The sequence below is a fragment of the Magallana gigas genome, chromosome 7 (genome assembly GCF_963853765.1).
Source record: "Magallana gigas chromosome 7, xbMagGiga1.1, whole genome shotgun sequence".
Lineage (NCBI taxonomy): Eukaryota > Metazoa > Mollusca > Bivalvia > Ostreida > Ostreidae > Magallana > Magallana gigas.
In genome coordinates, this window is record NC_088859.1 from 3,892,994 (window position 1) to 3,910,966 (window position 17,973).

The following is a 17,973-nucleotide window of genomic DNA, read 5'->3' on the forward strand; positions in this document are numbered from 1 at the left end:
GTCAAAGTCTCAGGTACTCCGACACCGCTGATGGAGTGAACCCTGTCATTCACGAATTCCATCGGAACTACTAGAGCAAGTGACCTGATAAAGCTATTCCTTTGAAATGATATCATGATGTAGTAAATTTTCAATTCCAAGTATGTGCTCCTTTGTATAGAATATGACAAACGTCATTAGAGATCCTGCTTTTTACTTTGACAATATATATATTTAAAAAAAAAAACATTGCAACGACTTACAGACCCATTTAGCGTCACAAACCAAATTTAACAGACAATTTCACAGACAAACCGTTAAATCTAACAAAATTAGTGTGCAGAGGAACATGAAAAAGTGCACTGTGCGAATTTTCATCACTCTACCAGTGATTGTAACGCCTTTCATTCATGAGCTTTAATGAAAAGAAATACATCTTGAGGAAACATGTACAATGTTTTAAGGGCTACGATGGCAAAGATTTGACAAGTAAGTGAAGTGTATCTGATATGCCTGATAATACTAACAGACCTACACAGACGTATGACGGGGGAGATCGACCAATAACAGAACAAAACCGCTGTATCCTAATACTAGAATAGAACCGGTTGCACAGGTTAATGCTGTGTGCACAGAAATCCGGGGGAATTTGGAGGGTAACTAATGTGCTAAATTTGTGTCATCATTATTTATCACAAGCACAGTCAACACCCACAAAGAGGTGTGTATGCTATAATTGATGAACAAAGTTTCTGGCTAAACCTGAACTGTTTAAAATTTGGATCCAAACACAGCATGTGAATCACACAAACTGTCTACATATTGAAGAAACTCCACAGTCAGAGGTAAAAGATTTCATGGATTTGTCCGTTTGGACATTGGGGGTGGACAGACAATATTTGACATACCTACATTGATTGAGTGTGACGTTACCTCTAATAATTGTCATGAAAAACCTGCTCGCCAGGTAGCCGATCTTTCCAAGACTGTGGACTTGATTCCACCCAATGATGATTCAGCATACATATCACTAATTATTGGCAAAGATCTTTTAAAAGCACACCTTGACCAGATAAGAGGTATTTCCTCTCACCTATGCTCAACGACTATGATTGGGTAATTATCGGCGAAATATTCCTAGATGGAATGTACCAATATCTATTGAGGTTATGAAAACTATGATATGTTCCCATACTTAAGAAACTCCTTTTAATGTTTTAGTGCCATGTGATCAGAAAATGCACTTTTCAGAGTGTGTGGAGAATCACTTAATATTCAAGCGTATAATTGAAGACCATTTACCATCGTTGTCAGTCGATGATGAAGCTTTACTGAAGAATTTGTATAATGATATGAAAAATCGAGGGATTCATCAGGACATTGGACTGCTACCTTACATTTGAAAGGACTATGACCTGCTCTACCTAACAATCGACAACAACCATTGAATCAATCTACTTGCCGGACAAGAGACTTTTTAAGAACCCTACGAAGATGATGCACTTTCATGAATTGATGAAGAAATTGTTAAAAGCTGGTAATGTGGAGCAAACACCGCCATTGACTCATGAAATTGAATGTTGATAATACATCTGTATGAGGTATACCACGCACAGAAAAAAGATAACATCAAAGGAGCTTTTGACTCATCGGTGTGATAGACTTTCCCTTAATTATTTTCTATTAAGTGGGCCTTATTTTATGAATAATCCGTATGGAGTTTTGCTGAAGTTTCGCCGAGATGGCAGCTATTGAGTAAATGTTTTATTATTTTTTATTTGGTTGATGCAGATAGCAGATATTTGAAATTCATTCGGCACACGGACAAACCCCTTAGTTGACGATACCAGATAAAAGTTAATGGTTTTATTAACATTCCGCAGATCTAGAAGAAAAAGTGTCGTTACTTCAATGTACAAAGAACGCTCTAGAGGGACACGGTCACCTATATATACTTCTTCACATGATAACCTCTAAATCTTAAGAAATACATGTATTTGCTGCATTTGATTAGTAAGATTTAACTAAAGACCTAGATAATTCGGAGTTCTGGGCTAGTGATCTTCAACACAAAGAAGTCAATGTGTTTGATGGATTCTTCAAGAAGACTACGTCACCTTTAAAGTGAACATAACAGCAAAACCATTCTTCACTAGACGATGTGTCCTATTTTCTATTATTAGCCTGTTTGATCCTTTATGACTCATACCCCGAGTGACAATTGCAGGGGAAGCAATGCTCAGAGAAGCCATGTAAAATCAATTGGGAAGCCTTAACATGTCCTGCTATGGCTATTGCTGCTGTAGCTAATGTGAAAATGGTTTATGAACTATAACAGTTACTTGGATTTATTATGGGAAAAACCAAGCTGATCCCAAAGCAGGGGCAAACATGGCTGGAACAGTTTTAGCTGTTGAATTGTTCTTCAAATTAAAGAAATTGACATCAATTTGGACAATATTTCCTTCGTTACTGAGAGTAGCTTAGTTCAAGCGGTTCTTCACGCTTCCAATCGTGTCTATAAGATTCGCAGACAAAGTAAATCTGAAGACTGGCATTACATATCCACAAAGTTGAATCCAGTACATGCAGGAAATGAATCCGATTACTAGTATTATTTCCAAGAAGAGTCACATCGCAACTTCACTAGTAGATCATTTTCACAAAGAAGTTTAGCATCAAGGTCGCTTCTTCTTTTGTTATCGATGTAAATATTATCCTTCTCTCTGATTCAGTGATTTTATGATAAAAGGAAGTTCAGTGGTAGTTCAACCCACTATGCATCTCATATGGGCTGATCTTGGGAAAGATTGATTGGTGATTGGTGTTGTGAGGAAGATTCCGTACTTCCTGCTACTGTATGCCAACGTCACATGCCTCACTCATAAAGTACGTACTGGTCATTCTGATGTCTGAGGTGTCTTCCATCATTAATGCTCGACTACTGGCTGGAATCTTTTACGATCCTCAGGAACCTTATTTTTTTCAGCAACTTTGCTGACCTTGAAGACAACATGTAAAATAGACTCTTTCTACCTTTTGGGGTTTTCCCCAAAATTATCCACACCTAAAAATAAATGCCCTGTGTACAGCAACTTTCGCATTGCTTTTAAAAGAGATGACAAATAAAATATTTATCTTTACTCCAGGAACGATAAAGTGGCATAATAATGAGAAAACTATGATAGAAGGGGACATTTTTCCTCCTTCGGGACAACACTTTGCATCGAAATGACTGGCCAATGTGAATAATAGAGTAAGCTAACTATTGTGATGACTCGCGTGTGCGCACCATTGTATGTGCACAGAGATGAGGATCTACACACGTCCTGCGACGGAAAATGTGCTACTCATACAAAAAAACCCAGTAGAAGTTGATTGAGTGAGAAAACAGTAGAACTTGCTTTAGTGAAACTTGCGTTTAATTGTCTTATTTTTGGGTAATTAGGGTTTGCTCTGCGGGCGCTTTACAGTGATCAATCCATCCGTCCGTCCGTCCAAGATTTCTTGTCTGGAGCATAATTTTTCTCCCCTTGACCTTGGCTCATACCTCATCCATTGAGTGCCGCTTGGTGTAGGGTGCGCAGTGGCCTTGAACCATGTTTCTAGGTCTAAGGTTAAGGTTAAAGCAGAATTATATTTAAAAACCCTTGCCCAAAGCATATCTTCTCTACGCTTTGTTTAATCTGGCTCTTACTTCACTAATAGAGTGCTTAGGGTCTAAGGGTGTGTAGTAAATTTGAATGAAGTTTGTAGGTTGAATCAAGGTCATATCGGACCACACAAAAATCTTTTATTGGCATTTATTCTCTCCACCTAGTCTTATTTGTCCCATACCTCATATCTACAGAACTTTTGAATAAAGGGTGTGCAGTGACCTTCTGTAAAGTTTCAATGTCAAATGTGAACGTCATATTATATTTATATGAAAATTCTTTGTCCGGAGTTTTTCCTCTTTCCCCTTGGTCTAATATGGCTCATACTTAGTGCCTATGGTCAAAGGGTGTGCAGTGACTTTAAATAAAGTTTGTAGGTTAAGGTACAGGTCATATTAGATCACACAAAATTATTTAATAAGATTATATATACTATCCACTTAGCCCTATTAGGCTTATACTTTATAGAAACAGGACTTTTGAATGAAGGGTGTACAATGACCTTGAACCAAGTCAAGTGTGAAGGTCATAACAGAATAACATAAAAAATCCTTGTCCGGAGCATTTTTCCCCTTGGTCCAATCTGACTCAAACATGTACTTTGCCCACGGAGTGCCTTTGGTCTAAACGTATGTTCTAACCGTGAATGATGATCCAATCTGGCTCATACTTCACCAATTGCTTAAATTTTTGTATGCTTTTTTATGTAGAATTATAAACAATCAGAGCTAAATTCATTTATATGTAACATTGATATATCAAGTTCTTTAACTGTTTGTCCAAATAAGTACATTATTTTCACAGCTTTCACAGATTGTTCCACAAGGAACGGTGTCTCTCTCCAGACGTTTTTTATATAAACTACAGATACTTTAAGATATTTTGTCTAGCTGACTTAACACTTTTGAGACAGAATATATATTTAAAACTCCTATTCAGCGAATAAAGATAATTTTCTTAATTTTTGAATTCAGAATGTTTGGTCCTTTTTTTTCTTAATGGGTAAGAAAGCACCTTTTTAAAACTTTTTAATAATGTTGAATTTGAATTAAGGCAGCCGGTAATCGGGTTTTAGTAATTGAATTAGAAGCTTTTAGGTGTAAGGTTTAATGTGTTGTATTTAATAATTTATTATAGCTATGTGTAATTTTTACGTAATTAAGCGATGAATAAACCTACTTTTTTTTTTTTTTTTACAATTGCATTTCAGCAAAAGAAAACAAAACTAATGACAAGAAACAGTAAGTATCAATTACATTTACTTCGTATCAACACATTCGCACGCACACAGGCACGCCAAGCCACATAGACTGCATATTTCATTTTATTTTTAAAGTGAAGACCAAAAAACAATTATAAAATTATGAATTATGATTTATAGAGATAATATCATTAATTAGTCACTGTGTGCATGTAGTAAACCTGCAGCTGAATATACTAATTACTATTTTTCACATGTGTTGAGTGTGCAGATAGAAATTTTTGTGTAACAAAATTTTTCAAATTGCAAATTTAGATATTATAAACACCCATGTTTTTCTCTGGATGACAGTCAACTAAGTAACAGTGATAACACTCATATATTTCCATTTATAGTTCATTACAAATAGTGGAATATTTACTTGATCTACAATTATATATACACCTTTAAAATCACAACTCTTTACTATGCTAAATGTAATTTAATTTGCCATTAAAATTTCATTTACCTTATGTTGTGAATTCAATAATGATAGTATATCATATATTTGTATAGAGAGAGGGCGATCTAAATCACAAAACTTGTTCCCGATCGTAACTTTATAGTACCATGAAAATATGTTCATTTAAAAAAAACATAAAAAGACCTTATGTTCTTTTTATCATGAAGAGGCCGAAAGATTGCTGCCCCAGATTCATTGCTTCCATCCAATATATTAAGCGAGATCGAAGAATCTGATCCTGAACTTCGTACCTACTCTGGAGGAAGAGCTATGTCTAATGCTTTACTGTTGGTTGCAATAGACTTAGGAAATACTTTTTCTGGGTATGCTTATGCCATTAATAGCGAAATTCAAAATGACCAATGTAAAATTTATGTCCCCACCTGGATTGCTTCAACGGGAGCCTTGATTTCATCCAAAACTCCATCCACCATTTTGTTGGACATGGATACAAAGTTTGTTGCTTTCGGTTTTGAAGCTGAATCCGAATATACAAACTTGTTAGAGAATGGAGATGGCGACGACTATTTCTACTTTTGTCATTTAAAGATGATGCTGTACGAACACGCTAAAACAAAGGTAAGTGAATAAAAGAATACTTATTCCCTTAATGCTATGTTAAGAATATAATTTATTGAAGAATATCAATTTAACAAATGCATGGGTTATTTATTATAGTTCATCTTTGATTTCGACCTAAGTCAATTTCTTTTTTATCGTGGCCATGGATACGTCTTGTCACGTTTTCATACTCTAAGCCATGTTTATATAACGGGTTTAAAGGGATGATATCAAAGCTCAACACAAATGTATGAAGGAGAAATCGTATGAATATTAATTACATGTATGTCTTTTATAATACATTTATCAGTAGGCAAGCATATTTATACAAAGTAGGTAATAGATTATTACAACGGTATCAAAAGATAGGACCATATTAGATTAACAAGGTTTTTTCACTGGGTCATAATGAGAAAAATTAATACAAACCTCGAAAAACAATGATTTAGACAAGCGATGTTTTCTCTTGGATCTTTTTTTTCTTTTAACAGAGACTGACTAGAGATACAATGATACCTGACTCAAGAGGCCGAGAATTACCTGCTGTTAAAGTTTTCAGTTATGCTATAAAATATCTTAAAGATCGTTTATTGGATGATTTAAAGAAGAGGGAGGATATGGAATTAATGAAGAAAGAAGGTGTAACATCCTGGCTGTTAACAGTTCCAGCAAATTGGGATGACAAAGCCAAGGAGTTCATGAGGGAAGCAGCAAAAAAGGTATCGATCACAAAAAGAACATAAATATGAATATGATAAAATATATATTTTACATTGATGTATTGTTGTCTCTAATACTAGGCAGGAATACCTTTGAATCAGCTTAGCATTGCATTGGAGCCAGCGGCGGCCAATATCTACTGCAAACACCTTAAGAACATGGATGGCACAAATACAATCACTGTCTTTGAACGTGGAAACAAGTACCTTTACCTAGATGCCGGAGGTGAGCGTCAATTATTCACCTTCATAGTTATTGAAACAGAATTATATAAGTCATGTCATCACTTTCAACTATTTAAATATGTCATTTATGCAGGACCTCAAAGTGCGATGGGACTATAAAGTCCAATGGTCTACGCCAAACCCCGCTGGTTTGACGCGCCAAAGTCCAATAATCCGCATGCAGTCGCCAGTCTTATGGTGTGATAGTTCGCTGTAATATGCAAAATCTAGATAAATATTTAAATTGAATCGAGGTTAAGAAAGGAAAATTCGATAGTAAATATTTTATAAACAGCACATTTGGTTTAATCTCCTAGCTTTGTTCACCATTAACTTAGAAATTTATTAATTACATATTAATTACAGCATTACATGTATTTTGGTGCAACACATACATTGTATTTGAATAAAACATTTTTTATTCTTTGTTCTCGCAAAGTAAAAAACATTCATCTACTGTCACTGTTGGTTTTTCACAACTCGTTTCTTTCTCCGTTATCTATGTTTAGTTGTTAATTTTAAAAAGGTTTAATTCTTGTTGTAACGCGGCTTTTAATTGGATAGAAAAATTTAGTTTAATTTGTATAATCTTGTTTGCACGTCACAAGACTAACGTACTCAATTTGTACAGTAAATTACAGAAAATTGAATTATAAGGAATGAACCTAATATCTACCCTTGCTATACTCGTATTTTCCTTTCTTATACTCGTATAACAAGGGTTGAAACCTTTTACGTTTATCGATAAGCTGTAGGACATGTGTACGTTAACATGCATTTTCGTCAACATGAATAAGTTGCATATTGACATTAAAAAATTCTATGTTGACATTAATAAGTTGCATGTAAACGTAATTTTTCGTTTTTCAACATAACTGAGTTTCGGTAAGCCCCAGTCACAACTGGTCGCGCAGTACATGTACATATGTGCAAAATAATATGAAAACGTTAGATTCTTCAAAGGAATAAACAAACTTTTGATTTATTGATTGTAACATTTCCTTACTTATATATATATATATATATATATATATATATATATATATATATATATATATATATATATATATATATATATATATATATATGTGTGTGTGTGTGTGTGTGTGTGTGTGTGTGTGTGTGTGTGTGTGTGTGTGTGTGTGTGTGTGTGTGTGTATGTATGTATGTATATTAAATCCTGCACAAGCGCGATAAACAATACTTTACACATTAATAAGCTTTGTATGTTATTCCGGATTTTTTTGGGGTTCCTTTTGATAATAAACTGTCCTTTTGATTAAAAAGTTTTCTTAAAGATAAGTCAAGCCGTGAATTGAAATGTTTAAGCTATTGTTTAAATCCAGAGGACGTAAATTCGTTCTCTAAATTTATCAGAAATTCAAAACTTTAATCATTAATATTTGAAAAAGGAGAAATATTTTGAAAAGCAATGTTGAACAAAAGTTGCTCAGAATAATTGTTCTTAACAGTATTATTTATACCTAAAATTTTGTTGTTTGTGGCCCCGGTAAGGAGTTAAAGGGTCGGCCCATAAACCTTCAGTTATCTCAGAAACGGGAACAATTCGTTAACACTTGTTGAACAAAACATGTTAATATTTGCGAGACCTTTTATTTGATGTCAAGAAAAAGGGGCTGACCCCTCAAATTAGGGACAAGAAAGGCTACACAGTCTTTTTATAAAAACTCTTTCAAGAGCGATAATTTGATTTCAATGATTAAGCAAAAACAAAAAACCGTTTAAGCTATATCTAACGCTGAAATCCGTTTTAAAATCGGACGATGCACTACAGAGATATTGGGGTTTTAAAATTGATTTTTCCGTGAAATTTTGATTCTGCATTCTTGGTTAAGAAAAAACTGTTATGTTCAAAGTTAAATTAACTCGTACCTAAAATAATTCGATATATGTTAAGTCGTTCTAAAACACATTAGGTTATTTATTTGCTAAATCGTTCTTAAAATCAGCAAGATGTATGTCAATTCGTACTCAAAATTATTCGGCTTTTGTTAAATTGTACCAAGAATAAAGAACTCTGCTTCTTAGAGGATCTTCTAGCTTTACTTTCGACATTAACGGAACACCTACTCGTTGCTTTGCAACGAGCTTTGTTCTAGTTAATAATATAAAGGTCTTTCGTTTCCAACGGAATACCTTTTTCTTTTTTTGTACTGTTTATTTTTATTTTTTCTCCACAAATTTTGTGCACGCGATATCTCGAAAACTATTCAGCCGATTTCGACCATTTTTTCACAGATGATTGCCAGTGGTCATAATTCTTTTACAAATTTTGAAATCGTCACTTCCGGTTCCGATTTACGGCTTATTTTGTAAGTTTTTACGACTAATTTTGTGCAGACATAAACTTAGAGACTATCAGAAATATAAATATGAAATTTTCAGGATAGGAAGACCATAGTTTGAAGTTGTGCAAAATGTAATTTCATTGAGCTCACCTTGGCACGAAAATTCATACGTTTTGATTTTCATCTTTTCATTAGTTGATATTTTGCTAAGACATATATAATAAAGGTGGTAGACTGTCAAAAGTTCTTTCCAACAAATTCAAAAAAAGGGGGTTGGCCCCCTTTTTAAGGGCCAAAACATTCATAAACTCCATTACAAATAACTTAAATACGATAAAAATTTTGTAATGCATTATAGAAGCAAAGTTCTTGATCGTGACAATATCTATCAGGTAAAATCATTGCCACGCCCATTTATTACGTAATTAGGGATTTTGAGGGGGCTTTAACTTTGACGCAATATATCTAGAGAAGGAGACATATTTTGTTAAGCATTGTAGAAGAGAAAGTTTTGCATTGATGATTCTAATCGATTATGTTAATCAAAACACCAATGTCTGTCCCCATTAATGATCTAGAGGGCTGGCCTCTAAACTATTCTATCATTTGTATCTCAAAAATGATCAACAATTTTAGATGAGTGTAAGAACAAAAAATGTTAGTATTATAAATTAAGAACTTTTCTTAAAAACAAAAAACAGGGGCTGGCCCCTTTACTTAGGGGTCAAGCTACTCGTGAACTCTATAACAGATAACTTAAAAACGATAAAGTTTTTGTAATGCATTGTAGAAGCAAAGTTTTTGATCGTAACAATATCCATCAGGTAAAATAATTGCCACACCCATTTATTACGTAATTAGTGATTTTGAGGGGCAATAGTTCTTAAACTTTGACACAATATATCTAGAGAAGGGGAATATTTTGTTAGCATTCTAGAAGAGAAAATGTTTGCATTGGTGATTCTTATCGATTCCTTAAATCAAAACACCAATGGCTGTCCCCATTAATGATCTAAAGGGCTGGCCCCTTAAATACTCAATCATTTGTATCTAAAAAAAAAATGAACAAGTTTAGATAAGTATAAGAACAAAAACTGTTAGTATTCGTGAGACCTTTCAAATGAACTCAAGAAAAAGGGGCTGGCCCCTGAAAAAAGGGGCCAAGACACTCGTAAAGCCTTTTACACGTTCCTTAATCGAAGAACTGACGGGAGTTGATTTTATCGATTATTATTAATTTAAAAATCAACGATATGTTATTTTTGCATGGCAAGTAGTTTCTAATCTGTATATGAATTATGCACATTTTTATAATTTGAATTCTAGAACTTTTCCGACAAGAATTTCGAGAAAACCCCATATGAATCATGTTATGCAATATTTAAAGATAGAATTAATTCCATCAAAATATGTATCAATAATCGAAATATTTCTACAAATTATACACATGTCTGGACACAAGCAATATTGAACCCGTCTCTTCAACCAGACGCTCGGCTCTCTCCGTTAATCTCCGTCTACCAAGAGAGACTTTCTGTTCGTCTGAGATTTACGGATACAGCCGAGCGTCTGGTTGAAGAAGACTAAATTGAACTCTGGCGTAGGAATACATACGACTACAAAAAATATCTATATTATTCGTACTATTTATTATCTGACTACTTTCAAGGTATTTATAAATATGTTTCCTTGAAAATTAATGGTTTAGCATACAGTACACCGAATTTATCTGTTATTTTCAAGATCTAAGTCTTGTCAGCGGTGATGATTTGTTCTTAGGTCGAAACACTGTTTCACTTTCGGTTTGCCAGAGTAACTGCATAGGAGAGTTGATTAAAATCAACTCCCAAAAACGATTAAGATTTTGTAATGTATTATAGAAACAAAGTTGTTGATCGTAATAATATCAGTTTTAAAAACTCATTGCCACACCCATTGATGAAAATCTCTAATGATAATTAGGGATTTTAGGGGACTAAAGTCTTAAATCTTTAATGTGCTGTATGTGAAAAAGCAAAACACTTTGTTAAGCATTTTAAAGGATATTGACAATCGTATACATTATCGGAAAGGAAGTGGTTGAGCGGAATTTCTAAAATTTCATTGATGTTTTAAAAGGGCACGGTCACGATTTTGGTCAAATTCAATTTTAATATTTTTATTATTTACAATGCTTAAAGAATGTATTTCTTATGATCAAGTGACGTTTGAGAGTCAGTTGTAAAGTAATGAAGAAGATACAAGGCTTACAACTCTTTGTCATGTAAACAAGGCTCGTGCCCTGTTTTTGTTCACATAGGTTTAATATACCAGTAAATATTATTTTTTAAGCAGATTTGTCTATCTCCTTATTCATTTTAAGCATAAAGAAACAGTTTCTAACGTTAAACACATTTATTTTAGGTATAAAACTGGAATTTTAAGTTTAACATTCAAGATGTACACAAAAGGTTTGTTTACAAAGTAAAGAATTGTAAGCTGTGTAACTCGCTTAAAACTCAACGAATGATACTCAAATTTTGGTTGCCTATTAAAAATGTCTTGATAAAACATTGCAAACATTAAAATCAGAAAAATAATTTTTGACCAAAATCGTGACCATGCCCCTTTAATCGTAGCGTTTAAAAATTGAACGGAAGACCTACTCGTATCGAGATCGTATCTAGTTATTATTCGTTTTTGTCTTACAAATTCTGTGCATGCGATTTTTCGAAGATGGCTCAATCGATTTCTTTTATTTTTTTTAGTCTGCGATGTTTGTCAAAAACTTGTAAAGATAGAGGGCTTAAATTTTCAAAGATGATAGATCTAGTTATGATTATTATTAAGGTCTTCCGTTTCGAACGGAAAACCTTTTTGTTTTGTTTCGGTTTCTTTTTCCCTATTATTATTAAGGTCTTACATCTTCAGCGGAAGACCTTATTGTTTTTCTACTGTTTCTCATTTTTCCAACGGAAGACCCTCTTGTTATTTTACGGTTTCTTTATTCTTATTAAGGTCTACCGTTTCCAACGGAAGACCTTATTGTTTTCGTTCGGTTTCTTTTTCCCTATTCTTTCTTTTGTGTACAAGATTTTTCAGAAACTACTCGACCGTTTTACCCGAAACTTTGAGTTCAAAATTTCAGGGATTGTAGACAAAAGGTTGTAATTCTGACATGTGGTATATATATTTTCCTGTGACCAAAAGCGTCGAAGCTCGACCGAGCTCGAAAATTACGGTTAAGAAAGCGTCGTGATTTTACGTGGTTTTCTTTCAATATCTCTTTCCTCGATAGTATTTTGTTATAACAAATAGAACAAAAAATCTTTATAAAGTCAAGAGCTTTCATGCGACATAAAAAAGGGGCTGACCCTTCAAATAAGGGGCTGAGGGAACTCTAAAGTCTTTTAATGATAACTTTTTACTGTGAAATATTTTGTGATACTTTATAGAAGAAAGTATGTTCATTCTAACGTTATTCGCCTACACATGGCAACCATTTACTCCTATGTAACGTAATTAGGGATTTTAAGGGGCCAGAAGTCCAAAACTTTGATGCTCAATATCTCAAAAGTGAGGCAAATTTTGATAAGCAGTATTGAACAAAAGATGCTCAAAATATTTGAGCTTAACGATAATCAACCATACTTTCTTTGTTATGCGGTCCTTAACAGGAGTTACAGAGTCGGCCCCTTAAACGACCCTCTCTAGATATCTCGAGAACAATACAAAATTTGTAAGTACTTGTTGAACAAAAAGTGTTTAAATTGACAAGAGCTTTCATTTGAAATCATGAAAAAGGGACTGGCCCTTCAAATAAGGAGCTAAGGGGGCTTTAAGGTCTTTTAATGATAACGTTTTACTGTGAAATATATTGGATACGTTACAGAAGCAATTATGTTCATTCTAACGTTATTCACCTATACAGGAAAATTTTGAAAAGCAATATTGTATAAAAGATGCTCAAAATATTGAACTTAAGAATCTGCAACCAAATTTTCTTTGTTATGCGGTCCTTGAAAGGAGTTACAGGGTCGGTCCCTTAAACGACCCTCTCCAGATATCTCGAGAACGGTACAGAATTTTTAACCACTTGTTGAACAAAATATGTTTAAATTGACAAAAACATTCTTATGACATCAAGAAAAAGGTGCTGGCCCTTCAAATTAGGTGCTGAGGGGCTCTAAAGTCTTTTAATGATAACTTTTTACTGTAAAATATTTTGTTATAGAGGCAATTATGTTCATTCTTACGTTATTCGCCTAAACATGGCAATCATTTACTCCTATGTTGCACAATTGGGGATTTTAAGAGGCCAGAAGTTCAATACTTTCATCCACAATATCTCAAAATGGAGGACAATTCTGAAAAGCAGAATTTAACAAAAGATACTAAAAATAATGTGTTTAACAATGTACAACCATATATTGTTTGTTATCTGGACCCTAAAAGGAGTTTTAGGACCGGATATGAAAACGATTTTCTCAGATATCTCAAAAACGGTAACCAATTTCTAAACACTTGTTAGCGGTAGACAAAAATATGTTTTAATTAAAATGAATGTAAAGGAGCTGATCCCTCATATAAGGGACACCAAAGTGGTAGATAGTCTTTCACCCATTACTTTCAGATCCTGCCTCCATTTCCAGATACGTTTCGTTGACGAAAATCAAGAGCAAAGTCATTCCGTATTCTAACAATCGGACGGAAGACCTCCTCGTTGCTTGAAACGAGATCGTGTCTAGTTATTCTTTTTTGTTTTCTGACTTTTTTAGAGCGTTATTTCTAAAAAAAAAACTACTCAACCGATTTGCACAACATTTTCAGGAGTGACGATTTTGTAAATTTTTAAGGGCCATTTTGTCCACCCATCTCCTCCGTAACTAATCAAGGTAGAAGCTTAAAATTTTCAGGGATTGTAGATGAATGTCTGTAGATGTATCCCCATGCTTCCAATTACGAAGCTCGCCTGAACCTGAAAATTAGCACCAAATTTTTTCACGAAATTTTTGCATATTTTCTTTAATACCTTTCGATGTGTACATATTTTGGTTAGACATGTAACGCAAAAGTTGTTCCAATTTACACGGGTTTTCATTTGATTTTAAGAAAAAGGGACTGACCCCCCAAATTAGGGGCAAAGAGGGCTCTAAAGTCATCTTACAATAAATCTTTACTGAATAATAATTTGTTATTAATTATATAAGCAAAAATGTTCATTGTACAGCTGTTTATCTATACAGTACCATACTTAATTCATATGTTACGTAATTAGGGGTTTTAAGGGGCCAGAAGATCAAATGTTTGATCATTAATATCTGAAAAAGGAGAAATATTTGTAAAAGCAATGTAAAACAAAAGTTGCTCAAAATTATGTTCTGTACAACGTGCCACCTTAAAATTTTTGCTGATGGCCCCATTAAGAAGTTTAAGGGTCGGCCCCTAAAACACATTTGTACAGATATCTGAAGAACGGTTAACATTTCGTGAACACTTGTTAAACAAAATATGTTTATATTTAAAAGACCTTCAATTTGATATCAATAAAAAGGGGCTTGCCTCTCAAATTAGGGGCCAAGAGGGTTCTAAAGTATTTTTATAATAACTCTTTACTGAACAATAATTTGTTATTAATTATATAAGCAAAAATGTTCATTGTACAACTGTTTATCTATACAGTATCTTACCCAAGTCATATATTACGTAATTAGGGGTTTCAAGGGACCAGAAGTTCAAAACTTTGATCATTATTATCTGAAAAAGGAGACAAATTTTTTGAAATGCAATCAAGAACGGAAGTTGCTCAAAAAAAGGTTCTGTTCAATATGCCACCTTAAAATTTTTGCTGATGGCCCCATTAAGGATTTTAAGGGTCGGCCCTGAAAACACATTTGTACAAATATCTCGAGAACGGTTAACAATTTGTAAACACTTGTTGAATAAAATATGTTTATATTTGCAAGACCTTCAATTTGATATCAGGAAAAAGGAGCTGACTCCCCAAATTAGGGGCTAAAGGACTACTAAGTCTTTTTATAATAACTCTTTTCTGAGCGATAATTTGATATTAATCATTAAGCAAAAACAAAGAATTTTGTAAGCTTAATCTAACGCTGAAATATGTTTTAAAATCGAATGATGCGCTACAGAAAAATTGGGGATTAAAAATTGATTTTTCCGGAAATTTTGATTCCACATTCTTGGTTAACAAAATAATGTTAAGTTCAAAGATAAATTAATTCGTACCTAAAATATTTCGACAATTGTTAAATCATACTTAAACACTTTCGGAATTTTATTTGCTAAGTCGTTCTTAAAATAGAAATGAAAAGTTTCTTTTCAAATGTTTTTGTTTAAGTTACTCATACTATTACTTTAAGAACTCTGCCTCTTAAAGATACCTCTAGCTTTAATTTAGATATTAACGGAAGACCCACTCGTTGCTTTGCAACGAGCTTTGCTCTAGTTATTTTTCTTCTTGGTAGTCACCTTTAATTTCTCAGCCATTTCTAAATCGATTTTAATGATTTTTTAGGGATGATGTCTTAGGTGAATGCATCTTACTTCCTGTCTGAAAATTCACTTCCACTTCTGAATTACCTCCCTTTTTCATGTATTTTGGAACATGATATTGTCCACGCATCTCCTCAAAAACTGTTATAGTAATAGACATGAAATTTATATGCAAGATGGGTTGGTAATGGTACATTTGCTTGCTTGTTTTAGATTTGACCAGAAGTCATTTTCCTTGAAGCTCGCCTGGAAATGAAAATATTGATGTTAATTTTTTGGGGAAATTTGAGATTTGATTACGAATATCTTTCTTCTCATCAATATTTTGTTAACACATGTAGTCCATCAAAAGTTTATCTATACAAGAGCTTTCAACTGACACCAAGCAAAAGGGCTGACCCCTCATATTAGGGGCCAAGAGGGGTCTAAAGTCTTTCATCTATATCTCTTTTATAAGAAATATTTTGTAATGCATCATAGAAGCAAAAATGGTTATCCTTCAGTTGTTTATCTATATATGTTTCTGATATGTTACATGATTAGGGATCAAGGTTCTAGAAGTCCAATATTTTGATCATTTATATCTTACAAAGGAGAAATATTTTGAAAAGTATTATAGAAGAGAAGATGCTCAGAATAACTTTCGTATTAATATTTAACCAACAACTTTGGTTTCATTAATATTCAAGGGTATCAATTTTTGTGGAAAAAGTGAAAATCACAGTTTCAAGGATACGTAAATTCGTGGCCAATGACTCTATCAATACGAAATGTTAATAGAAATTGCACTTCAATCAACACTTAATTTCGTGGATCAACTTAATAACGAAATCCACGAAAATTGGTATTCAACGAAAATTAATGAAACCACAGAAAGTTTCGTTAAATGGCCCTTTTAAGGAGATAAAAGGTCGGCCCCTAAAACAATTTTTCCCAAATTAGCAAGAACGGTAACAAATTTGGAAACACTTAATGAACAAAATATGTTAAGAATAAAAAGACCTTTCATTTGATATCGAGGAAAGGGGGCTGCACCGTCAAATTATGGGCGAAGAGGGATCTAAAATATTTTATCTATATCTCTTTAATAATAAATATTTTGTAATGTATTATAGAATCATAAATGTTTATCTTTCAGTTATTTTTCTTTATATGTTAGAGGTTTTCTGATGTGTTACATAATAAGGGTTTTAAGGGACTGGAAGTCCAATATTTTGATTATTTATATCTTTAAAATATAAAGGAGAAATATTTTGAAAGCATTAAAGAAGAGAAGATGCTCAGAATAACGTTAGTAATGATATTTAACAACCAAAGTTACATTTAATGGCCCCTATAAGAAAATAAAGGGTCAGTCCCTACAACAATCTTTCCCAAATATCTCAAGAACGGTAACAAATTTGGCAACACTTTATGAACAAAATATGTTTAAAATACAAAGACCTTCATTTGATATCGAGAAAAAACTGTGCCCTCAAATTAGGGGACAAGAGGGATCTAAATGTTTCAATCAAAATACAATACAACATAAGGGCGAGAAGTCCAATACCCAAAAAAACAAAAAAAAAAAAACAAAAAAAAACAAGATATAGAAATTGAAGAAAAGAGTGTGTAAAATCAAAAGAATTTTTCTTCTATTTTATAATTATATTTAGGCGGTAAATAACAAAATAAAGGTCATACATGTATCTAAACTTCTAAAATTGGACGGAAGACATCCTCGTTGCATGAAATGAGATCGTGTCTAGTTATTTTTCTTTAAAATTTTGTGCCCACGATTTCTCAAAAACAACTCGGCCGATTTTCATGAAACTATTACATCTAATAGATATTGATCTTAACTTAATACAAATTTCATTTATGTTGATGACGTCATTTCCGTTCTTAAGATAGTGACGTTTTAGCGATTTTTAGAGGGTCGGCTTGTCCAGAAATTTCCTTTTAAACAGTAAAAGATATTGAGTTCAAAATTTCAGGGACTGTAGACAAGAAATTGTAGATGTGCTATTTGGCATTCATATTTGTCATGCTCAAAAGGCGTTAAAGTTCGCTTGGTCCCGAAAATTGAGATTTTAAAAAAAGTCTTAAATTTTTATGGTTTTCTTTGTTCATCTCTTTTCAGAAATATATTTTGTTAACATATGTATTGAAAAAAAAGTTTTTATTTACAAAACCTTTCATTTGATATAAAGAAAAATGGGCTGGCCCTTCAAATAAGGGCACCAAAGGGCTCTAAAGTCTTTCATTGATAGTCCTTTACTGAGGGATATTTTGTAAAAGATTATAGAAGCAAATATGTTTATCTTACAATTATGTATCCAAGCAA

At 33.2% G+C, this 17,973-nt stretch overlaps 1 protein-coding gene across 1 annotated transcript in view; it reads left to right on the plus strand.

Moving 5' to 3' along the window:
- The first annotated feature begins 5,782 nt into the window (after positions 1-5,782).
- The window catches only part of LOC117684257 (heat shock 70 kDa protein 12A-like), a 68,648-nt gene continuing 56,457 nt past the window's right edge, over positions 5,783-17,973 (plus strand). The window contains exons 1-3 of the mRNA XM_066067738.1: positions 5,783-5,917; positions 6,391-6,618; positions 6,700-6,844. Coding sequence (XP_065923810.1) covers positions 5,783-5,917; positions 6,391-6,618; positions 6,700-6,844 — 508 coding nt within the window. The remainder of the gene's footprint in view (positions 5,918-6,390; positions 6,619-6,699; positions 6,845-17,973) is intronic.